The sequence below is a fragment of the Xiphias gladius genome, chromosome 15 (assembly GCF_016859285.1).
Source record: "Xiphias gladius isolate SHS-SW01 ecotype Sanya breed wild chromosome 15, ASM1685928v1, whole genome shotgun sequence".
Classification (NCBI taxonomy): Eukaryota; Metazoa; Chordata; class Actinopteri; order Istiophoriformes; family Xiphiidae; genus Xiphias; species Xiphias gladius.
The window spans coordinates 24,748,322-24,773,376 of record NC_053414.1 but is presented as its reverse complement, the minus strand read 5'-3'; the positions used below and the strand labels follow the sequence as shown (position 1 = coordinate 24,773,376).

The following is a 25,055-nucleotide window of genomic DNA, read 5'->3' as shown; positions in this document are numbered from 1 at the left end:
TAGCCCTGTACACTTCAGAATTCATCCTGCTACTTCTATCAGCAGCTACATCATCAACTAGAAAATGTGCTCAATAGAGTACAGACCTCCAACAAAGCCAATGTCAAACAACATACACCACACTAAATAATCTGGATCTGTCCCAAAATTTAATGGGTTATAATGGGTTTAATGGGTTATTTCCTGGCCCATGCCCCATCTCTCCACCAAGTTCGGTGCAAATCAGTTCAGTAGTTATTGCATAATCCTGCTGACAAAAAACAAACAGACAAACACGGGTGATCACATAACCTCCTTGGCGAAGGTAATAAACACAAGTGAGCCATTTCCATTGGCAGCCATACATGCCCATGCCATATCACTGCCTCGTCCATGTTTGACAGATGATGTGTCTGCTTTGGATCATGAGCCGTTCCTTTCCTTCTCCATACACTTCTCTTCCCATCATTCTGGTACAAGTTACTCCTGGTTTCATTTGTCCAAAGAATCTTATTCCAGAACTGGGCAGGGTTTTTTTTAGATGTTTTCTGGCAAAGTCTAATCTGGCCTTTCTGTTCTTGAGTTTTACCAGCAGTTTGCACCTTGTAATCTCTGTATTTACATTCATGAAGGCGTCTCTTGATTGTAGACTTTGTCAATGATAGGCCTGTCTCCTCGAGAGTGTTCTTGACCTGGCCAGATGATGTGAAGCGTTTCTCTTCACCAAGGAAAGAATTCTGTCATCATCCACTTTAGATGACAGAATGTGTTGCTGAGCTCATCAGTGCATTCCTTCTTGTTAAGAATGTACCAAACTGTTGATTTGGCCATTTCTAAAGTTTCTGCCATCTGTCTGATGGGTTTGTTTTGTTTTTTCAGCCTAATCATGGCCTCCTTCATTTGCATCAACACCTCTTTGGACGCATATTGAGAGTTCCAATGAACGGCTACCAAATACTGATTCAACGCTTGGAATCAACTCCAGACCTTTTTTTCTGCTTAATTTGTCATGAACTAACGAGGAAACAGGCAACACATGGCCATGAAACTGACTTTCAGTCGACTGTCTTTTGAGCCTCTGAAAATGAGGGACTATGTATAAAAATGGCTGTAACTCAGTGTGGTGAGTTAACAATTGTAAAAAAAACTGTAATGAGCATCTTAAATGTCAATAGTATTAATCAACTTGTTATTACCCCCTGTATAAATGGTAAAGAATTTCAATTTTGATATTTGATATAGTATATGGCTTTTAATCAGCTTTTCCCCTCATTTTTCTACAGTAAACAAAAAAGCATTGCCAATTTTCTGTAAAAGTCTGTCTGTTTTAAGTGCTTTGTGAAAATTTGAAAAAAAAAAAAAAACATTTTTTTTAGATGCTGCTGTTATCATGTATTTTCTGGGAGATGATCTGGAACCAAAACTGAAAGACAGAGAGAGAGAGATTAGTAGATTAAGTGGGTGTGTATGTATAAACCTCACCTGTTTACAGTGTTTGGCATCTTGCACATTCATCAGATTTCCTGATGGGTGTGTGTCATTATCAGAATGATGAGTGTCTAAATGTCAAGTCTTAAGATCTGTGCTTGTTTTTCCATAGGATTTTTCAGGTCTAATGACTGAAGTCGTACATAGAGTGCACAAGCGACATTCCAACAGCCTGCGGGATCATGTTACAGGTGCACAGTTTAATTTGCTGTACGGCTGCTCAGATTTAATCATTATTCGGAATGTCATCAGGTACTGTCTGCGGCTGAACATATTGCGCAGTCCCCAATGTGTCGCTTGCACTAACGCTTTTTGTACAAATCAAATCAGTCACTCGTGGCTGCAGAGTAACTCCAGCTGACGGACGACACTTTCACTAACAGGTAGAAAACATTTGAAGGCTGTGCTCATGTTGTTTCTGCTTGACACAAGTCACACATCCCAGATTGTCAGGGCCAGCGGCAGACACACTAACTTGGCCACTTGCAGAAAATCTATACAGTATGGAAACAGAAAAGAGTAGCATGTACGTCATTTGGAAAATGCAGGGCACAACGTGAGATGATGGAGGCAATAATCACCTCCACCCAGTCACTGAATTGTGCACATTGCTCGTTCCTCCAATGAGATGTTCTCATCTTCCAGTTCTGTTTTCTTAAATAACAAATAAAAAAACTTCCGTCTACAGTTACCACGAACGTGTTACTGCAAAGGCACATGGGAACGAGGAAATGAGAAACTGTTTTTTTCTGTCTTCTTCGACCATGTGTGATTTGTTCGAATAACAGTAACTAGTGATGTGTTGAGTGGAGATATCTGAAAACCCTGATTTCAGCCTCCCACTGCCTCACACACTCCTAAGTGAAGAACAAGTCAGTGGCTGCGTAGTTACATCAGACACTTTGTATTGGGTGAAAAAGGCTCAAAAGGAGTATTGGATTTCTAGTGTAAATACATTGACTCCTTTTATTGTTATTGCAGGGCAAAAAAGGCCTTTCCAGGCGAGTGAAAGGCACAATAATGGGCTGGTGGACGTAGTGGTCCATCGTTTCCTTTACGCACATCCTCCCGATGCATCCGTCCCCCGATCAATCAGTGAACACTGTTATCAGTCTTTGATTTTAGGCCATATCACTCACACAACAAACTTTTGGTATAAAAGGCTGGATCTGCTCAGAAGGACCAGATCTGCAGCAGAAGCATCCCGCCTCTTGGACTTCGTTGTGAACGTATCTCATCTTATCTTCACAGGTACAGTAACTTTGCCATTTTCGATCGTTATTACAAATGATCATTTTTAGCAGAAATCTTTCTTTTTTTGTACACAGACATGTCAGGGGAAGTTGTGGTGGTGTTTGCACTGATGGCTGCACTGGTAGTGTCTGGTGCAGCCTCCTCACCTGAATCCTCCGCAGCTGGAGAGGGTAAAGAGACTAACACACTACACCGGCTTCTGGCCAAGAGGGAAAAAGTGAGAGACTTGGCTCTAAGACAGGGGCTGGCACCTCAGACTCGCTCCGGGCGCATGGAGAGACGGGCACACCTTTCGGAGGACGAGCGAGAGATTATGACCAAGCAAGTAATGCAAGCAATTTCAGGTATGCTGTGTGCTGGAGATTCTTTTCTCACTAATGTTTTGTGTTGTTTGAGTTAGTTAGATAAATGAGTGAGTGAGCAGAGAGCCAAGGAGATGCTCAGATCTGTGTACTGAACCCTTGTGTGTGGTTCACCTAGGAATGATTTGTTCACAGAGATGATGAACTCTGAGTGCACGTCAGATCGGGACTACCAGGGCTGGGTGGACTTTGGACGCCGAGACGCGGAATGAGACACAACAATGTCAACGACAACCTGAGAGCTCGAACTGCTTTTTGTTCAGATTTTACATACGGGAAACATTTTAAAGTCCCTGAAAATGTATAAATAAACTATTTGGCAGAATTATTACAGTCGTTTTATCCGTTGATTTCATCGCTGTCCAGAGGAAATACAGAGACATACAGAACTGTACTGGATGTAAATGCAAAGGTTTATTCACAGTTGGTACAATTTATACACACACTGACATATACAGCTGTGATGCTAGCAGCGACTACAGCAAACATTAGTGGAGAGAAACAGTGGTTTGGTTGATTAAAGTCTGAACACAAATTATTATAACCTGTGTTTATGATTTCTTCCCTTTTTAATCCACAGTATCCTATGCCTTTTTGCTACGGTTGCTTGAAGAAACATGCTGATTAAATAATTATGACCTCTCTTCTATTTGTATTTCGAACTTTGTATTTCTTATTTTCTAATAACTAAGGATTCCCCTTAATACCATGGAGAATTCACTTTGAATGCCCAGCATGGTTTTGATTTCATTTACATCCCAGCAGTTTCAAAATTCCTGATGACATGAAATACAGCAGACTTGTACAAGCAAGATTTTCAGTCAACGTGAACAGTAAATACACATATTGCTTCGAAAAATCCCATTCAATGTCTTTGATGCAGCAAACCTGATTTGTTTTTTGGTGAAGTTTGGCTCAGGTACCATGTCAATAAAGTCTGGCATTTCACCAGCTCAGAACAACATGTGGTATGTGACAGCAGGTGATGAGCCGCGGGGCAGCTAAAAGATGTCAGCATGATCGGTATTATTTGGTTCAGTCGGCGTATCATCTGTCCCAGTCTGGGGCAGGTGTCATTGCAGTGCTTGCTGATCAATTTCTCAAGTGTTTTCTTACAGTATATTTGACAATCTTATATACAACATGCTCAATGTAGCAGCTAATAAGCAGGAAGACCAGAGTGTATTTTAGTGCAATTTTTCAGTGTGACAGCATTGGCTTGCTTCGTGGTTTTAGCTAATAATTTACTGCACGTAGTCTTTTTTTAACTCTCCCAAATGACAATGTTATTATTTATACAGAACTTGAGTGTTCGCTTTGGAAACTAAAAAAATGACAAGTGATGAGGTCTTTTAAAACCAGTGATAGGGAAACCTGTAAAATGACATTCACAAAACACAGTATAAAAAGGTTTTTTTTTCCTTTGTGATGTTTCTTTTTTGTGTAAAAAGCAATGTGTCAGTCAGACAGACTGGTGATCAGGTGATTGTCCTGAGATGAAGATGTTACACACGCACACACATCGGTTTGTCTACTGTACACGTGTTCATAGAAAAGCAGTACTATACACTACCGACAACTCAAAGTATGGCTCTTGCGCATTCTGTGGCTTTTGTTTTCGAGACATTGGTGCTGTGGGCCCTGAACTGCACAGTGGGAATCACATGCCTCGAAGGTGAATGAGAGCGGAGTTAAGTGGTGGGTAAGTCCTCATCAAACTTCCAGAGGATGCCTCACTGCTTCTCTCTTCTTGCCACTGCGTCCCATCATCCCCCAGGCTGCCACTCTGTGCAACCCGAGACTTTGAAGCTTCCCCACTAAGTTCAGGCTGAAAATGCTCCTTCTTCCTTCCTTGTCCAGTGATGAGCCTCCACCTTTGTCTTTTGCTGTGGAGAATGAAGGTTTTGTACTATGTCCGTGGTGCAGGTGGTGCCGGGGACAAGGAGAGGCTGAGATGCCGCGCTCTTGCAGCAGCTTCAGGAGTCCCAGTGATGAGGTGGTGTTGTTTGTTGCGGTGGTGGTCTGGCCTCCCAAGCCAAAGTGCTGGTGGTGGGGTAGCGATGAAGTGCTCACGTGCTCACAGTTCCAACAAGATGGTAGGCCGAAAGAGTGAAGGCTGCCAAAAGAAAAAATAATAAGAAGAATTAAAAACAAAAATGTCATACAATAGATAAGAAAACTAAGCTGTTTGTTGTTGAGCAAACATGCAAGTTTATTCACAAATTACACAAAACGATGATTATTTCAGTTAGTTAATTTGTTGTTAGTGTCTGTCTATCACTGCTGTAAGATAAATAAAGTTGATGTTAGTCTGGTAGGTTTGCCAAGATGAAAACCTACAAAGGGCAAGAGACATTAAAACATGTAGTCTAACAAGTATATGTGGGGTGAACAAACAAGTTAGAGCAGATGAGACAGTTAGACGGCTCTATATCATTAAGAAAAGTGTTAGTAGGAAGTGAAAAGCGTATATTTACAGAAGCACAGTAAATGATTTTCCTATGAGGTAACCGTGACTATTTCAATAAGCTTATAGCAAATTTTGAACTTCTGAATCTCAAATCTTAAGCAGAGAGTTCCTTTCTGAAAATTTAACTCTCTTTACTCTTACTTTGCCCCGAAGGCTCCTTCTAGAGCTGGAGAAAGAGCCTCGACAGACGTTTTCTGCCACTGTGGGGGTAAATAGCAGAAGTTGGTAGAGGGAGAGGAAATCTGGCATAACCACTCGTTTAATTAAAGTCTCACCGCAAAAAAAAGGTGTGGATTAATAAGTATAAAACACTCTTCTTCAGAAGTTCCTTGTTGAGAGTTTGCGGTAACTCAGATCAATTACATCAATACAAAATCAAGTACAAGCTCCAATTTTACTTTATTATCCAAGACGGAAATTCACCTGGTCAGGGCTGTGGAAAATACATAAAGGCAACAGCAACGTGTTCAAAAAAAACAAACAAACAAAAAATAAATAAACAAACAAACAAACAGAAAAGGCACTGTATAGTCTTACCTAGTAGAGAAGGAGGGGAGGAAGAGGGAGGGTTGGAGGACTTGGCAGGTGGTAATGGTATGTGTGGGAGAGGTCTGAGGGAGGATGGGACCAGATGGAGAGACTGCGAGGTCATGGAAGGAGAAAGGCACATTAAACTACACATGAAAGACAATGCACACACCGATTGAGGCACTAAAGGGGCAAACACAGATGCAAACTACACTAACACTGCCATCTTGAATAATGAAAAGATATTTAAAGCTGAAAATGTTTTTTTACAGGGCATTTAATGAAGTAAATAGGAATGACAGAGGAAGTGGAACTGTCTGAATTCAACATTTGTACATGTGTGTTAACATGTGTCCTACCCATGCTATGCGCTCCAGAGAGCTGCGATAGGTCGGGTTCGTCCTCCTCCAGGTCGTTCAGGCTGTAGACATGCTGTATGTCGACCTCGAGCTCCCTGAAGTCTTTAGTCAGGACGCCCGGGCGTGGATGCAGGATGCCCCCCAGGTTTGGTTTGGCCAGCTGCTGCCACTGATGCAGAGTCACAGAGCCTGACGAAGGGAGATGAAGAATGTTGCAATACAAAGTAGCTGAAAAAGACTGAAACAGGTTCCAGGAAGACAAATTATAAAGCTGAAGCTTTTACCTTCCAGAGGTTTGACAATCTGCAGGCGGTCGGGCAGATAGGACCTGGATCCTCCCGAGGAACCACAGGAGTGCTGTGAGCTGCCATTGGAGTAGTTGGTGTCTGTTGACGCTGCAGGGCTGGAGGCCAGGCTGTCGTTTGGTGTCAGGAAGCCACTAGAAGACTCGCCCTCCTCGCAGTCTGCTGCCAAGGCACGGAGTTTACGCTCACGCTCCACATCAAAGAAAGGCCGCTCAGAGGAGTGGTTCTGTTGGCGGGCTGACAGGCTGCGCAAAGCAGCTTCAAGGTCCTGGCCTCCTGGTGTGCCTGGCTGACCCAGGCGCTTTGGCCCGCTAACACTACAGGGAGAGGACATGACAATGTTTAGCTGCTTCAACCCTGCGGATGGTTTTCTTTTAGTGGGTTAACAATTAGAAGCTCATGTTGCAAAAAACTTGCACAGTTGAAACCAGAACAAAGTAATTTTAACTTCTGGTCAAAAGCCTAAGGTTTTTAAAAATACCAAATATGCAACGTTGCATGCAGAGAAATGTGTATGAAATGTGGAATTTTCCATTTGATATAATAGTGCAAGTACATAGACGCATGGACACTCAAACACACCTAATGTCTTCTTTCTGAGCATGAGTGGAACTGGGCTTGTCCTCTAGGCTAAGGCTGGCATTATCAGAGCCATAGTAGCTAGTTCGGGGGGTGCTGATACAACTGGAGCGAGTGGACACCGGGCTGGAGCCCGGGAGCCCCGGGGAGTGGCACCGAGACCGCAGCCTCCCGGCCTTGTTCACCACCTTCACTGTTTCAAACACACGCCACGGGTGGTTCCTGCCAAAGGAAACACACTATAAGTGGTCATTAGATCATACAGGACAGCATGGCAGCAGCTAAGAAACAGTCCCAGACAAATTCCAATGGTGTATTTATTACAACTTATTCCAATACCTCTGTGATTTTGAATAAATAACAATGAGAAACGATTCTATGGTTTTTGAATGACTGCAGCCGCCATCTGGGTTTTCACTAGAGGAGAAATCCTGTAGGTCTCCACCATCGTGAAAACTTGTTTTCGAATTTCAAGTTTTTCTCTACAACATTTTAAAAAAATCACGATTAATAAGCAAGAATCAAGGTTACAGTTTGGAAAATAACATCCTTGGGTGTTCTTTAACACTCAAAAACATGGCATGGGTGAGTTTGAGCAGATATGATTGACAGTTATCTGGCAACATAAACAAACAACCCCAAAACTGTGACCAGATTTTCATTCAAATGTTGCTAAATACCGAATGAAGTATGGAAATACAGAAAGCCCTCATGTGAAATAACAGAAACTGTTTAACTAAATCGTGTTTAGTGTAGTATCCCATTGTTAATAGTAAGAGGCTGATTAAGATGGGGTAAAAAAATAAGTTTTCAGGGCCTTTTTAGGACTTCTCCTCCATTTTCACTCTTGACCTTGGAAAAAATAGTTTGACAGAACAAAAATCAGATAAAAACGAAAACTTAACATCAAAACTGGGGAGAAGTGATATGATCAAATATTCCAGAAGAGCTACTAAATGGACCTTGGGTGAGCTTATTTTCTCAACTTCTGTTTCTGAGGTCAAAAATAAACTTTGAGCCTCAATCCTGGAATGAACAGCTCCTGAGCATAAAAATTCAAATATCAACAAAAAAAACCCCCTTTGTCTGACATCTTGATCTTCCGCACGCGGTACACTATAATATCTTCCTTCAGTCGTCATGGGGGGCAGAGAAAGGAGAAAAAATATGGTAAGATTTTCTCATCTGCTCATTTGCGCTTAGGATCTTTAAACAGATTACTCTTGTCCTTTTTTCACTGACCTATTAAGTAAAAGTGGAATTTTGCATTTTAACGTACTGTAACCAACGAAGGCTGTGTGAAAGGCCTGATTCATTTAATGTCTAAGCACTTCTCGCTGCAATTTATCCTTATTTGCATGAAAAAATTATTTTCATTGGATGTGTAGAAAAAATTGTACCACACCATTGCAAATCAGCATAATCTTAACCTCCAAGAGAGGCAGATTGTTTGAAACAATTAAATAAACACAAAAAGAAAAGAACATTTTTGGTTTTGGTAGGTTGTTTATGAAGTGGAGTGGACCAAATGTGTTTTGTTTGCCAAAGTGATTGAAACAGATATATTACTGATACATAATGTTAATAATAATAATATATAATAATATAGAAAATATTTTATGAACAGATGACACGATCAGTGGAGGAATTCTAAACTGTGAGAAAGAAAAGTCTTGATTAATAATCAAACTTGCACTAATACTACTTCCCCACAAGATCTTCATCCCTGGCTTAAATCAAACAATTTATACTGTGGTGTATGACTGAAACTGTCTGACAGACTTGAAGTGAAATGGTGTTGTCTTTAATGAAAGGTAGCTATCTATAGCTACAGTTTTCTTTGACAACAGATTGAAAAAGCTACAATACATTTACTGTAAATTTATGATTGGAATTTTAGCTGAAGACTAATTGTATATTTCTGTCAATTAGAAAAAGCAGCATAACAATGCTGCAAAACAACAGCCCCATGGATACGGGCCAGCTGTAGACACAGAGGTGCCTGCACTTCGACAAGCCCTCCAGTCAGCTAAGAAAACCAATCGGAAGCTGGCCCCAATGAACACCGATCTGAAGAAGCAGGCTGCGATATTCAAGCGCATGAAGATCAGCAGGGTAGAGGAAAAGGGTAAACTTGTGCATCAAAACAGAAGTTTACAGAGGGTACTCAGGAGAAAATACATCCGCGCTACAAATGAGATCAAACGGTTGCAGGATGTATGGACGGCTGCTGAAACCACAGAGAAGAAAGAGAATGAAAGGCTCCGAGCTGCTTTTAACAACACCTTGAATGAATTAGAGTCAGAGAGGGAAAGATGGAGATTTAGAGAGAAAAAAAATAACCACTGAGATCAAAGAAATGCAGGAGAGGTGCCAGGACCAGGGAGAGGTGATATTGAAAAAGAAAAAAATTATCATTAGGTACATGAAGGAACTGCTGACTCTTAAAAGGGAGCACTTACAAACGGTGGTCAGAATGAGCCAGAAAGACGATGCACCTAATCAGAGTGAGAAACAGTGGCAAATAAAATGGGAGGCCCTGGAGATCAGACTCAGGGAGGAATTGGCTGAAAAGGACGCGAAAGAAGGTATGCTGTTTCATTTTCATTTACGCTGATCATTTTGCTGTGGAGAAAAGGCTCAATAGACTCCAACAACTTGTTCAAAACTGTCTTTTTATAGGCTGATTAAAATATACTCTGTTTTGATCTTTTTTTCCCCCAGGAACACACTGCAAAAAAGAAGAAAACTCTATTCTGTTTCCTGGGAAAGAGGGAGAAGAATTAAGACAGTGACAGCAAGGAAGAACTGCTGCAGTTTGATAATCACTCATGGCTAATATTACATAAAAATAACACTTTTATAAACTTGATTTGATTTAAAATCTCAGCCTTTAAAGTAACTAATAACTATAGTTGTCAGATGAGTGTAGTGGAGTAAAAAGTACAATATTTCTCTCTAAAATGTGGTCAAGTAAAAGTATGAAATAGCATAGAAATACACAGGTAAAGTACAAGTGCTTCAAAATTGTACTTAAGTACAGTACCTGAATAAATGGACTAAGTTACTTTCCATCACTGTTAATATTAGTGTATTTTACTGATAAACATATATATATAGCTACTAAGCATAGCCTCAGGGGCACTTTCTTCTACCACACCTCAACCAAACCAACATATGTAATGTGATTTCTCAATTTTATTCCTTAAAATAATCAGTTATACTGTCTGTAAATTTCATACTTCACTGCTTGATGTTCAGAAACCATAAGTACTTTTTTATTTTTGGCATTAAATATAGAATCACTTAAAGATTTTAAAAAAAAAAAAAAAAAAAAAAAAAAAAATTATATATATAACGTGACAGTGAGCTGTCCTTTGCAGAGAACAGCAGCTGTACTCAGCTTGGATTTGTGCCAGTTACAGTGAAACCCCACAGTGACAAGTTTTTTGCAGTGGAAAAAAGTATCAAAACACCCACAGAAATTTCTCAAACCAGTCCTACATCATTTAACCATTTTTCTGCTGCCCATATGTATGCTGAGTATGACACAAACACAAACTTTCACTTACAAAAAACAAAAAAAAAACAAAAAAAAACCTCAGCTTGTTGCACTCTGGTCCCTTTTCTGAATCCTAAACTTTATTTAGCTATAGGAATGGTTAAGGGAAATTCAAATGCAGCTATCCACAGGTGTGAACACACACACACAAAAGGACAGACTCACTTGTATTCTGAGGGAGCCGGGGCGTCCAGGCCTTTGCGGAAGGTGCCTTCTATCTCAGCTGCTAGTGAGTCCATGGGCAGGACAGAGGCCAGCGCAGTGTACCGCTGCACCGTGCTGTTGGGCAGGCTCTTGTTCCGCAGGTTTTTAATGTCCTCTCGGGCCTCGTGGAGCATGTCCTCACACTGTGAGTACTTGTCCTGCAGGTCCTTGAGCTGCAGACAGGGGGAGAGAAGTCAGTCAAACACAGGAGGAGTTGAACATATTAAGGCTGAGGTCTGCTTCTGCAAAAGATACACAGACACAGGCAGTTGACAGGATGTAGAGAAGGGTTTCAAGGGAAACCATACGGGGGCTCTTAGACCAGCTGACATGCGCTTTTTCTAAGGTTGAAAACATGTTTCTATTTCTGCATGCCTTTGCTTTCCGCATATTCTGGTTTGTTAAATGCCCACAATTACCCAAAGTGCTGTGAGTTACCTTTGCAACTGTCTATGTTTCAGCCTCCTGTGTCTAAATCCTGACAACCATTCAGCCATTCAGACAGGAAAACAAAACTGAGTATGTTGTTGCAGTCACTGGGAGTATTTGAGAGTAAGTGACTTGCCTCTGATTTAAGTTTTATCTGGCTCTCACGGAAGGCACTCAGGTGTTGGTTCAGCTCCTCATTCTCATGGCTGAGCTAGAAGGACAGAGTGAATAAAGTAAAAATAGTTATACTGTGATCTGACATTAGTCCATTGGTCAATGCATAAAGAACATGGAATCAGAAAGCAAATGACATCTATTACAGAACTTTATATGAAGTCAGTAAGTGCTCCTTTAGGACACCTTGCCCGGAGAATTTGTGTGTGGTGTGTCCCTCTCACCCCTTTGCAGCGGGCTTGCAGGTCCACAATCTGAGCGAGCAGTGAGCTGATCTCCTCCTGCTGTCGGAGAGAGTCCTCTACTTTCCGTGCTAACTCCTCTGACAGGTCGAACACCTGCTTATTGACAGATGCTGAAACACCCAAGTCAGATAAATACACTTGTAATAGAGTTACAGTTACATTATTTTCAGTTACTGAATCAAGACTGTAACACTTACAGAGCTCTTCCACACACACCATCATCAGCTCCTGCTCTTGCTCCTCGTAGTTGGTCGTCTCTGTTGTGAGCTCATTAGCCTGCATTGTTGATGTCAAAATAGAGCTTTTAATGCTAGGGTAAGCATGACTGTATTATGTTTTATTAAACTATACATTTTGTGAATCATTACATCTCTGATATTTTGCTACGTCATGTATTTGTTAAATTCACATCCCCAGTACACCTGATGCAACCCTACACAGTAATATAACAATCCGCAAAAATTGGCTCAACTCCTCCTTGGCATCACGTTAATGAATTATTTATGTTTAGAAGTGGGTTTATTTTTGCATTATCAAATGTGAAATGAGAATGCTTACTGCATTTCTAGAATTTGTAACCAATTTTCATCAAATAAATGTCACTGTATGATAGAAATTATTTGTTTAGGACTAAAACAAACAATATAAACAATATCACAAGCTACAATTTATGATGACCATGAAAATGATAATGACATCCTGTATGTATGAGCACCTTTCCTTTCATTTTATTCTGTGTGAGAACTTGTAACATTGCATACCTCTAATCTCAGTTTGCGGTTCTCTTCCTCTAAACCCTTCAGTTTCTGCTGCAGGAAGTCATAGTGGACGAAGTTGCTGAGAGAACTGCATGATTCGTTCCTTTTTATCCTGTAACAAGAAAAAAAAAGGTGTCTGCATTATACAACTCACCTTTTTCATTATTAGAAAAAAACATCTTTAGAAAAAAATGCATAACCTTAAACTGTATATAATCACGAATACTCAATTCTTTTGCAATAAAGTCACATGGCCGTTAATTTGACCTTAAAGAAGTTTTGTGAAAAACTAATAGTGAAAAACTATCACAATAATTCCTGATCTGAAATCAGAAAACGACTGATTACTGACTGTCTTGTTATCTCTTTCTAACAGTGCTTCACTTCTTAAGAAAGCAGAACTACATTTAAGCAGAATTGATGGACAAACGTCAACCTTAGACAACCGAAGAAAAATAAGTTGATTTTTAATTGAGTAGTAATTGATGCCCCTAAAAAGGCTTAAGTGGCTGGCCGAAAGAAAAGAAATGAAAAGAGAACACCAGTGAATAGTGGTAATGATTAACTGCTGATGGGAAGGAGTTAAGTAGAAGGCTTAGCCGGAAACATTGAGAGGATCAGTGGAGACTGTTCTGACGTATGTTTACTTACGCACAGACTGAGTGTAATGAGCAAGAATATAAAGCAACATTCTTCAGAGTGGACATTTGGGATTATTTAGGAATCTCGTTTTTTGTTATAAATATCTTGTGCATAATGTCTACCCTCTTACCTATTCTGTGTGAGCATTATTGTTACCCTGCAGTTATAAATTACATGTTTCTTTTAGGCTTATGTTAGATAAACAAGAAAATATTGTTTTTTCTGTTGCTTGAAAAAGTTTCATTAAGCAAAAAAAGCAAATCATAAAGACAAATTTAAGGACAAAGACAACTATAGGACATATCTATAGGACATATCAACAACTAAGAGGTTGTTCTTTACGTTCTGAAAGGGAGATAAGATGAGTATTTTCAGTTAAAGCATGGTAACTGCTCAAGTCTTTCATGGTATGAATTACTGTAAATCCTACTTATTTTTTAATCTTAATTTAATCCTACTTATCTACTGTAAAGTCTCTTTGCCTCTGATGTTCTATTAAAAGTTTGGGTTTTTCTGTTGCATTTCTGGATGTGCTCCTCTGATGGAAATGGATTATGGATAATAAGTATTTAAAACTGGATTATTATTGTAGGTTTGCAGTTTATTAATGTACGTTTCTAGACTGTCACAAACCCCCACTTTGTTTTAAAACAAACTAAATACTACATGCTTTCATGAGGCTAAATATTACCAGTAGTCAGCCATTCATCAACCTCTGTGTACATGAATGTGTATGTTTTACTCACGGTGAGAGCGATTCAGCGTTCTCATTCTCTTCAGTGCTCGCGTAGAACTGGAGGAGGTCGTCTCTCATCGAGAGCTCATGACGAAGTTGAGCAATCTAGAAAATAAGTCATGATCACTTGAGCTCAGCAAACTTAACATAACACAGATCATGTAGGTCGATGTGACTGCAGAAGTGTGCATAATGAGGTTTGTTTATACCTCCTCTTTTGCAATTTCAAGCTGTTCATCCAGCATTTCATTGCGTGCTGTTAGCTTTTGGTTTTGCTTCAGGAGGGACTGACCGATCCGTGCTGCTAACTCAAGATCCCGCTCTTTCTGCAAAGTGATACAAAACACTGCATTTATTTTGATAAACAACATCTATGATGTAGGAAATGTATATATTAGTTGTAGTGAGGAAATCACAGTTGTACTGACATTTTTGGAACAAATCTGATAAAAACAAACAGCGATTGTCAGTGAGGCAGATAAGTTTAATCCCCTTTTATCCTGTTCATCTGCTGAGTGTCTCTCTCTTACCTCCTCCAGCAGGTGGGTGACTGCCTTAATGTCATGATACGTCTTGGTGACCTGGCCCACCCTGTCTGAGCACAGCACTGAGGGAGGAGGGAGAGAGGGATTTAATGAATGGAGGAAGAGGCAGAGCTGTAGATGGCACAGAGAGGTTACTGCAACAACACAGCCTTCCTAACTGGTTATCAAGAGATAGGAGTTATGAGCAATAATAAGTAGCCAGTAGGGAAGCTTTTTGACTTTGACTGATCTATTCCTCTGTCTAAAATGATAAAAGGACTAAAAAAGCCCAGTTTTTTACTTAAGAGGGAGAGAAAAGAGTTTGGTATGTTTTATGTCCACTTATTCTTTTATTACGTTAGTTGATATTGTTGTTTCTGAGCAGTTACTGAACTTTCAAAAATGAACTTGCTGATCAAATCACTTGTCCAGTGCCATTAAGTCTCTTTGCCTTTGATTTTCTAAGAAAACTTTTGGGTTTTCTGTTGCATTTCTGGACTTACTTCTCTGATGGAAATGGATTATGGATAATACGTATTTAAAATTGGATTATTATTCACAGATTACATAATCATGTAAACAAGTAAAGAAGGAGAGGCTGCCCTCTTCAACGTGCCCTTGTCCAATACTTATTATTTAATATTGACCTGTAACAACATCATCAATACAACCAGGCTGAAAACTCTGAAAGTATTGTTTGTCTGAATGAGTGCCTCCAGTAAAGCACACTCCTCCTTAAAGTTTCCACAGCTACAGACCACAACATCTCCATGTGGTCAGCCAGATACTGATCCTCTTAGCTTGATCCTTTTTAGCCCAGATAAGACACCAATAAAGACCTCGTTCTCCTGGATACCAATATAGCTCAACGGGAAAGACTGCCAGGTCTAAATTGACAAAGTGTTCACACCAGCAGGACATGTACAGCATGGAGGGGATAACAGTGACTGTTTATTGACCTGCAACGTTGTTTACATCCTGGAGAATGATTTGGTTATGTCCACTTCAAAGTCAATAAAGATGAAGGGGTGTGAAAGATTAATTAGTCAGGTCCTCAATTCAGACAGATCTGGTAATGATGTTCATAGTTTCTTAATTAAAGACATTAATGTATTGTATATAAGCCAAATAGTGGAAAAAAAAAAAAAAAAAAATCATCATTTCTAAGTTTAAATTGTTTTAATTACCCACATTTTATCAGAAATGCAAAGGTTAATGCTTTGTCTACCAAGGTATCACATTATAAAACAGTAACCATTAAGTAACTGCCTGCAATAATAAATAAATGCTTTTGGAAGCAAACTCACTGGCATCAGATGAATACCATCTTTTGACATCCGATTTGTCTCTGTCTAAAGATGTGCATTTGCCTGGGCTTGCACTGTTAATGACACTACATACTTCTAAACCAAAATCAGTAGTGTAATCTTACTTCAGTAGAAAGCTTAGGGGGACTGAGATGGGAAGCTGCCTTACAGCAAAGTAATTAGATTGGGGTACTTGAATTTGGCCTGGAAACACAGTGATGGCTGCATCAGTGTCTAATCAGTCTAATGGGAAGAAACTAACCTTAGGCTGAAGTACCGCACAGTAAACTATAGCAGCCCATGAATTATATAACATACCGTAAATAAGGTCTATAGCTCTCTTAAGTGATTTACAGTATGGTAGAGGTCATGTTTTCATCCTTACTAAGTACGTTTAAGAGAAATGTAGAAACAAAAATGCTTTAAAAGTGTGATAGCGAAAGCATTTTAACCTATGTCCTGAAAATAAAATAATAATCAATAAAATTGACAAATGATACTGCAAACTTTTATATTAATTTTAGAGCTCATCATTGGCTATATAAACAGGTCCACTGGTCGGATCTCATTTTTCTCTCAAGGACATTGCAGAAGGGGCAAATCCACGTCAGTGTTGGATGCCTAATCTGCCATTACTAGACAACGCTGCCTCCCAAATGCCGCTCAGGCATACTGTCATTCTAACTGATTCAGTTCTAAGCATAAAATAAAATATCTCTGAGATCTGAAAATGTGACAGTCACATCATGAAGCATCACTAAGAAAAATGCTTTATCTGTTGATGAAGTTCATGTGATGTGATCGAAAGTTCTACAATAGCTACTAAATGGACCCTGAGGTGAAATGATTTTGCTCTTATCAAGGTCAACAATAAAATTGGAAACTTGACATTAAATTGATTTTGTTCATTACACTGCCAAAATCATACAGAAAAGCTATAATAGAAGTACTCGCATCATCCACCTTGAACAGCCTAATCAAGAAGACTGTCAACGTGTCTCTTTCTGTTAATAGGATCTTGCTAGCTAGTTATTAACGTTCACTGAGTAACTTTCAATCAGGTGGTATGCCAAACAATCATTCAAGCTAACAGTAAACGACAGCCAGAATTATGGATAATGTTGTTCAAATACAAGTCCTCTTGAGCACTAAAAGTTAATTGTTAATTGTAATTGATGTGAAATACCTTTGCTGCATTACATAAATTAACAAAAGGTTAATCAGATGACAGTTGAACTTTCTCAAATCTCATTTATACCTAAAGTGGATTGCAGCACTTGTGCTAAAAGCAAAGTCAGCAGCAGGACTGTAAAGAGATTTCAGATAGTGTCCTGTAACTGGTCACTAATCTACAGTCTCACACACACTCACACACACCATCCAGTCCACTGAAAAATTACGCAAATTGTTTGTTACATCTTTAAGGGATTGTGTCTCCTGTCAGCCACAGGAATATTAAAGTAAAGTACCACTGCTGAATATTATTTACTAGGAGTACATATTTATTATTCTTAGTCAATTAATCATCATCATTTCATCTTGGACGTTTCTCATGTATCATGAATTGCAATTCAATGAACATGTCCTTCAGAAAGCACCTAAACTGTACATCCACCAGATCTCACCAGCAAAAATACCTGATATACTTCATCACTGCCACAGTGCACGGAAGATCAAGGGACGAGATGTTACTATGCCAGCTAGAGGTTTTAGGGTTTGGGTTGAGCTAAATCCAGGCAGCTAACAGCTAGGTGATGATGTCTGTGACGTTGTGAGGATCAGACAGGCATGGATGAGCTCCAAGAATAAGATTCACATTGATCCCCTATTGATCTCTATTGTTCTGATGGGGCACACTTGACAAGTTTGGCAGGACGTAAAATTTGTCTCACAGAGCTTCTTAAAGTAAATCCTTCTGGACGTTTTTTAGAGTAGTTATCTTCTGTGTATAAAGTGGTAAAATACATATGGAGTTGTAAATAACATTTTTACTGTCAGATCCATCACTGATTAAAGCTGGATTTTAGCTTAAAGATCGTAGTGTAATAAACATATCCACACAATATACAGTACAAACTAAAATCAGCTGAAGTACATGTGCACTGAAAATTTATCAAATTGATTTTATGTTTTGCATAACAGAGAGGCCAAAAATTTGTCTAGAATGTCCTCTCTTTCTGGAGGGGTGCCCGTGTCGCAGCATTCGCGCGAGTGCCAGCCACATGCCCGTTTAGACAAAGAACATCCCATACAGAGGAACTGCTCAAACTAACTGCTCTGTTAAAACAGAAGATCAGTGTGAAAGGCTTTATATGTTTAGATGGACACCCATGGTCTTCACTATAATGCATGCATTAATTTGAAAAATTGTGTAAAAAGATTAAATTGTGCCATGACAAACTGCTCTACACCATAAACTAAGCAATACCCTCAAATGATCTTTTATTAAAATAATATGTATGGCACCTGAGAGACACCTGATAATACTGGATTGAAACTAGGGCAACAGCACAGTTAATGTACCTGCAGTCTTTGTCCTTCTGAAGACCACCAAGCAGATTGATCATTTGACCTATTTTTAATTCTCTATGCTTACAAAAGACTGTTCCCACTCCAATTTAGAAAATAATAGACTAATAAACTAAGTAAAGCATGCCGAGGGGAAAGAAATCCAAAAATAGAAACTGTAGCATTAAAATATTATTCCCTAAATCTATGCCTCTGACCTCCATATATTAAACACAGCAGTATAAGAGAAAACACAACTACACAATGCTGCTAATGACAACTGCTTATATGTACACAGAGCTTGACTGTGCTGCTGCAGAGTGTGTGGTCACAAGCTCACACAGGCTCAGTGACCTTCACCGCACTAGGAGGAAACATTTACGCTGAATATATTTACAAAACTTTACATGTCTCGGGGCACTTTAATTTTGAACTATAGCATCCTTACCACAGGAGCTGCAAAAACAGACACTCTGTTCACTGTAATCATCACTTGCGTATTTACCTTCAATGACATCACTGCACCCTGCAGCACATACAGTGCACTATTAAGTATTAAAGCACTTAGATAACAGGACCTTGACAGTGCAGTGTACAACAACGCTCACCAGAGAGCAATATTTTGACTTGCAAAGGAGAATAAAAATATTAACCAGAACACTTTATACTTCTTGCTTTATATCTAATTTTTCTTAAATCTCTACTTTAAGCATGGGCTCTGCAGATCACTGATCAGTCTCTGGTGCATAGCACCTGCCTTTCCTTATCCCCTGTAACATCACGTACTGCCTTATCTCACCTTGTGTCACCTCCCTGCAAAGGCTGTCGTTCTTGTTATTGTTGTTACTGTTATTGCTGTTGTGGCATTTTTCCCCCTCTTCCACTACTTCATCCACAAGACTTGAGGTGCTCTTCTCCTCTTCCTCCTCCTCAGACGCTGAGGAGCTCCACACCTCCATGGTGACCGGAGAAAAACTGCCCTCCGTCTCTCCGTCGATCAGTTAAATCCCTTCTGTTTCTACGCTGTGTTGGCTGCGCTGTGACACACCAGCTGTGTCTCTGGCATCATTTTGCTGGCCTGTGTGTATGTGAAAACAGTATCCACTAGCCTACGTGAGTGGGCGTATACACCTGTGTTTGTGTGTGCATGAGAATCTGAGCTGCTTGGTGTTAATATATAATCCTTAAGACTGTAAGGGCCATCTGTCGTCATGCCTGCCTCCGTTCACCTGGCCACGTTGGACTACCGGGTAAGAAAGGAGGGGAGGAAGAGAAGGAGGGGTGAGGGAGGAACTAAAAATCTGAACCGCGAGCAACAAAAGCTGATAGTGATCACACTGACCATGTTAAAACACAAAAAGATTATTTATTACATGGTTATAACTAAAAAAATACTTCAGGAATGGAAAGCTGATTCAGTTAAAAAAGGATGCTGCACAAAGACCACCCACCCCTGTGAAGTGATGAAGATGGTAGGTTCCACCCCTGCCAATGGCTACTCTTATTCTACACATACGCAACACCAGATAGAGAGAGGGCTCTGCGTAATACTGGTGCAGCCAGAACCATGCCCACTTTACAAGGGCCTGGTGGATCAACAGAGTGATTACAGTCTGAGATTTTATGTATTTTGACTGAGATTATTATGAGGAAACCACAAGAAAAAAAATACTAATTTAATTATTTTCTTGCCTCGAGAAGGTCACATCAGGCCTTTGATTCCACCTATTCAAACATACAGTATTTCTCCCTATATTAAAATAATTATTCATTTTTGTGTAATAAACAAAGATTACATCCGTAACTAATTATAAAACATTATTACGGAAACCCCAGAAACCGTGTTCATCTTTTATCAGTTTTGTTTTCAATACAATCAAGATCAAATCATGATAGATGACTTCCAATGAATTTTCAAGTGAACTCTGTTGTGCTACAGTGATCCCAAGTCATTCTACAACCCATCATCTTAATCACTGTCCTGTCTCTGTCTGTCTCATGCCTTTGCAGTTGGTAACCCCAGACACGGCAGTTTCGTACAATCAAATATTAACCTCCTCATTCATTTTTCATCCACAAACTGACTCTCTCCAGGTCAAATGCTGTACGCAACGGACAGTGGAGACACAATTTTCATTATCTGTCCAATCCCATTTCTTCCTACACTCAGTGATTCTTTGCAGGCATTTTTTTAGCCCCTGCGTAATAAAATCTTTGAAGACAGCAAAAGAAACACACATTGTTCTTTTGAAAATCATATCTCCCTCTAAAGGGATGGTTTATCAACTAGAAGTTGATGGACCAGTACTACAACAACATATCTAAAAAATGGTTCAGGGGCATACAGGCTATAAGGAAGTAATCTCTCAAGTACTTTGCCCACAATAACAAGCAAAGACATGACAAGTGCTTCATCTCTGAATCATTGCCCAGCAATAAAATCAATACTCCAGTCCAGTGCTTTGATTAAACCTTCTCTAAACATCATATCACCAGGTTTATTGAGATGAAGCTTATAAGAACTATCTATTAACACCTTCATTAGGGAAGTTTGTTCCAAAAAAGACATACAAAAACACAGTCTGAGTTAGGTCTTGATAAAAATCAACTCCACCCAGTACTGTAATTCATTGTGAGGATATAATGAACATCATATCACCAGTACAAGCCCCTGCAAAGTGGGAGCTGATATCACTGGTAAAATATTTGTCTGAGGAAACACCCTGAAAGGTCATTTGCCACCTACTACGGTTTTTGCCTACAATGTCCACAGAAATTAAGGACTGCACAACAGTCACGTATTGCTCATATTGCTGATCTAATATATAAACATGTAATATTTATTAAAGATCAGACATGTTCTACTCGTCTGTATGGGCTCCCCACAACAAGAGCAAAACATCCTGCAGGACAATGCTTCCTTAAAATACAGGTCGTGTTATCCCATGAAATGTGATTTTTGGTTTATTCATTCCATAACTACTATCATATTAAGTTATAAAACTGTTTCACATGCTATGTGAGACTAAATATTTTTCCTTTTTACCAAAACTTATAAAGCTGAATGTGGTTTTAGCAAGCAATTTGCTATTTACACACCCAGAAGACACTGAGCAACATCAGCATTCATTTGGAGTCTTGTCTGTGTCTACATGATGAATGTAAGCCCAATATTTACTCTCCTTTTACTGTCCTGTTGTTTGGTGAAGGTAGTGCACATGCGTGTTTATCAGGCCTTTTTGCTGACAACAGTTGACTGCTGTGGCTGATGAGCTGAGAATAACTGCAGGGCCAGGTGAGTTCCAGCTACAATCAGTAATTGGAGGCAGTGAACTTGAGGTAAAGAACATTAAAAGCAAACAAAACCCTATGTGACCTGCCAAAAAGAGGCAAACACTGCAGCATGGCACAATCTGCGTAGTGTGTCCTGCTCCCGATAAGAACATGTGGCTTGGCATCACCTGGGTACAGCTTTTCCGGCATTATGTGGATACAGCCAAACAATCTCATGAAGTCCTATCAGACTGTACCAAGGTCTTCAGGAGTAAGGGAACTCTTGAAATAAAATTCAGATCTGCAGATCTTTCCTGAGAAACTGAGAAACTTTATAATGGCAGTTCAGTAGGGGAAATGTAGAAAATAAACTGCAAGTTGAGAGAGGTTTTCATGTGCGAGCACAAGTTACAAAACATACACATTTGAGTTCCTTAATCTTTTTCAAATACTGTATGACTGCAAAATAAATATGGCAGATATCTGCACATTCACATGTTTGCTGAATGTTATGTGTCTCTGGCCAACTAAAGTTGATGGGCCAGTACTAGAACAACATAGCTAAAAATGGTTGAGGGGCATACAGGCTATAAGGAAGTAATGTCTCAAGTACTCTTCCCGCAATATCCCGCAAAGTTGAGAAAAGAGTCGCTGCGCAAACCACGGATTTACCGGTTGTGCATCGTGAACATCAAGCTGTTCTGAAGTGAGGCTCTTCTAACTATCAAAACACTTTACTTTATTACATATACCCAGAGACTCGATGATCAGCCCTTCATTTTAAATCTCAGAATAGACCACAGTGTTTTAGAGAAGTTGCCAAAAATAATGATCACTCATGTACACAGCTACAAAGGAAAGTTATATAGTAGTTAAGGTGAAGATGCCACAACCTCCCATCACCCTACAGGTCTAGAAAACCTATGCATATGATTATTATCCCTTTCTGGGTTGCTACAGCAACTGACATGGCAACAATTTCATCATGATGTCGAAGTGGCCACTGGGATGTGCCATCTGCGTAGCTCCAGCGGAAACTGTTTAGGAAGCCAAGTGACAACAGGTTAATCGGCTTGCTGACATTTGACATCTGTGACTCACAAATGTGGCAGAATGTTTGAAGGAGAGGGGAGTGGACATCAGGCTCCACACACTCACACACACATACACACTTAAGTTCACAGAGGAGAATGAAGGACAAGGCAATAATAGCCTCCTGATCAAGCAAACAAGTTAATAAAATGTAGTGACTAGGGCTGAAACTAATGATTATTTTCATTAGCGATTAATCTGTTTATTATCTTATCAATTAATCGATTAACTGTTTAGTCTATAAAATGTCAGAAAATATTGAAAAACTATTTCCTAACTGCATAAGTGACATTGTCAGCTTGCTTGATTTCCTTAAAACAACATTTCAAAAGCTAAAAATATTTAGTTTAGTATAGAATAAGATGAAGAAAATCTTTGAAATGGAGAAGCTGGAACTAACAAATGTTTGGCATTTTGCTGGATAAATTACTTTAAAGATTAATCGATTTTCAAAATGTTTGCTGATTATTTTTCTGCTGATCAACTAATTGGTTAATTATGGTGACAAAGGGCACAGCACATACAAGAGTGAAAGCACAAAAATTAGGTGAAACGTGCTCCTAATTCAGAAATCCAACAATTACTAAAACACATACAAATAGGGAAAACACATGCAACAAGAATTGTTACTCACTCCCCATCAGCCCCCCTAGCATCCTGGAGCGTATTAATTTTTGTTGCACGTTTTTTCCCTGTTTGTATGCGTTTTCCTATTTGTTGCATTTCTGGATTTGGAGCATGTTTTCCAAATCCGTGAAATGTTTGTGCTTTCACTCTTGTATGTGCTTTGTCCTTAGGGGCCACCATAGCTAACTGACTAACTGTTTCAGTAATAGGAGTGACTGCCTCTCAAGGTCAGTCTAGTAAAATGACCTCTCACCAGAATCCTAAAACACATCTTTGACATAATGCCGCAAACTCCTAAAAAACATCTTAACAGGTAATAGTAGGTAGAAAATATAGTGTTTACAAATATTTCAAATGCATTGTATATTTTCTACTTTGAAAGTTATCAAAACACATTCACAAGTGCTATATGAAGGAAACTGGACTTGTTTGAGGTTCTTGATGACATTTCACCTCTCATCTGAAAGGCTTCTTCAGTTTTCAGAACAAGTCCAGTTGCCTTCGTATAGCACTTAGAAAAACCATGACCTGGAAGACTGAGAATCTAAACGAATAGTCCGGCATGTACATATGTAATTTTTATATGTACACAGAAATCACAAATAAGGATTTGTGCAATAGATGAAGAGAAGCAGTTTACCGTATACAATTATGGAATCACCCTTAAAGCTCTGACATCATCAAAAAGAGATCTGTAACTCACTATTAGCAAAGATCCATATTTCTTTCAAACAGTCCAAACAGTATATCACTAGTTAGAAGCACTGTCCTCCTGTAACCTCACCAAAAAAAAAAAAAAAACCCACAAGGTTTGCAACTGGTTTTATAAGTTCAAAAACAGTTAACATATGGGAATTATTTTTTTTTCTACCCAGCTGTGATGATAGACACACCCTCTCATTAATGTTAATATGTTGCTTTGAAATTTGTTCTAGCATAAGCCAAATAAAAAGCTGCTGTCACACATTTCTTAGCCAACCATCAAAAGTGACCCATTAACTTCTTACAAACCCTCCAACCTTCCCTCCACTTGTGCCAAGACTGTAAACCTGTTGAAGGCTAAAATAAACACAAAGACGGTATGGAAAACTGTAGGGACAATCCCTACACTCTTATATTGAAGATACATTGCTTGTGTTGTGACACCCCATAGATCTTACAGACAAATATGACAACAAGGACCTGTAGTCTGTATACTTTTAGTAGATGAAATAAAGTGGAAAAGAAAAAAAGAAAAAAAAAAAAAAAAAGGCTGCTTGCAGATGTCTGTAATTTTGCTCTAGTGCAAGATCTAATCATTTAATGCAAAACACAGTAGTCCCCCAGTTCATGTTAAGGTCAAATGGTCACTTTGGCAAAAGAAAAACAGTGGCTTTCGCTTAATAAAACCCAAGGAGCCTTGATAATAGCAAACCCAACACTAGACACTTATCTGTATGTTAAGTGGAAACAAAACAACACTCACAGAAGTACTTGAGCGTCTCTTCGATCTGCTCGTGTGTGAGTCCCAGAGCGACTTCTGGTGGCAGCAGAGGGGTGTGCAGCCAGTCGTCATTGTCGTACCCAAACACACTGTCTGCTCGAAGAGTGTAGCTGGGCCGAGCCTCTGATAACAGGCTAACTATCTCCAACTCTGGCAGGTCTGAACAA

The 25,055-nt window shown here is 39.5% G+C and overlaps 2 protein-coding genes across 4 annotated transcripts; one reads left to right on the top strand and one right to left on the bottom strand.

Annotated features, from left to right (window-relative positions):
- Positions 1-1,061: 1,061 nt before the first annotated feature.
- Positions 1,062-3,485, top strand: LOC120800234. Of its 2 annotated transcripts, XM_040146168.1 has the most exons (6): positions 1,062-1,102; positions 1,356-1,440; positions 1,580-1,658; positions 2,449-2,718; positions 2,796-3,065; positions 3,219-3,485. In XM_040146168.1, exons 3-6 carry the CDS (start codon positions 1,595-1,597, stop codon positions 3,293-3,295), a joined length of 681 nt encoding a protein of 226 aa, XP_040002102.1. In that variant the 5' UTR covers positions 1,062-1,102; positions 1,356-1,440; positions 1,580-1,594; the 3' UTR covers positions 3,296-3,485. The 2 variants fall into 2 exon arrangements, with proteins under 2 accessions (XP_040002102.1, XP_040002101.1); XM_040146167.1 differs by lacking the exons at positions 1,062-1,102; positions 1,356-1,440 and adding an exon at positions 1,165-1,189.
- Positions 3,486-3,493: 8 nt separating this feature from the next.
- Positions 3,494-19,574, bottom strand: hap1 (huntingtin associated protein 1). 2 transcript variants are annotated; one of them, XM_040146164.1, is made up of 15 exons: positions 19,213-19,574; positions 14,605-14,681; positions 14,284-14,400; positions 14,085-14,179; positions 12,700-12,808; positions 12,136-12,214; positions 11,918-12,048; positions 11,656-11,730; positions 11,052-11,263; positions 7,328-7,546; positions 6,725-7,062; positions 6,441-6,629; positions 6,091-6,193; positions 5,695-5,753; positions 5,094-5,199 (listed from the first exon to the last, which is right to left on the bottom strand). In XM_040146164.1, exons 1-14 carry the CDS (start codon positions 19,370-19,372, stop codon positions 5,714-5,716), a joined length of 1,944 nt encoding a protein of 647 aa, XP_040002098.1. In that variant the 5' UTR covers positions 19,373-19,574; the 3' UTR covers positions 5,094-5,199; positions 5,695-5,713. The 2 variants fall into 2 exon arrangements, with proteins under 2 accessions (XP_040002097.1, XP_040002098.1); XM_040146163.1 differs by lacking the exon at positions 5,695-5,753 and having other exon boundaries at positions 3,494-5,199; positions 19,213-19,572.
- Positions 19,575-25,055: the final 5,481 nt, after the last annotated feature.

What these genes read in the sequence shown, in the direction of transcription:
- hap1 (XM_040146163.1), bottom strand. Translation starts at nt 19,372, where the DNA reads ATGGAGGTGTGGAGCTCCTCAGCGTCTGAGGAGGAGGAAGAGGAGAAG. An exon ending in ACCGCAAACTGAGATTAGAG is followed by an intron (nt 12,215 to 12,699) that starts GTATGCAATGTT and finishes TCAACAATGCAG; the next exon opens with GCTAATGAGCTCACAACAGA. An exon ending in AGATAAAACTTAAATCAGAG is followed by an intron (nt 11,264 to 11,655) that starts GCAAGTCACTTA and finishes CCCTGTCTGCAG; the next exon opens with CTCAAGGACCTGCAGGACAA.
- LOC120800234 (XM_040146167.1), top strand. An exon ending in CCTGCGGGATCATGTTACAG is followed by an intron (nt 1,659 to 2,448) that starts GTGCACAGTTTA and finishes TTGTTATTGCAG; the next exon opens with GGCAAAAAAGGCCTTTCCAG. An exon ending in ATCTCATCTTATCTTCACAG is followed by an intron (nt 2,719 to 2,795) that starts GTACAGTAACTT and finishes TTTTGTACACAG; the next exon opens with ACATGTCAGGGGAAGTTGTG.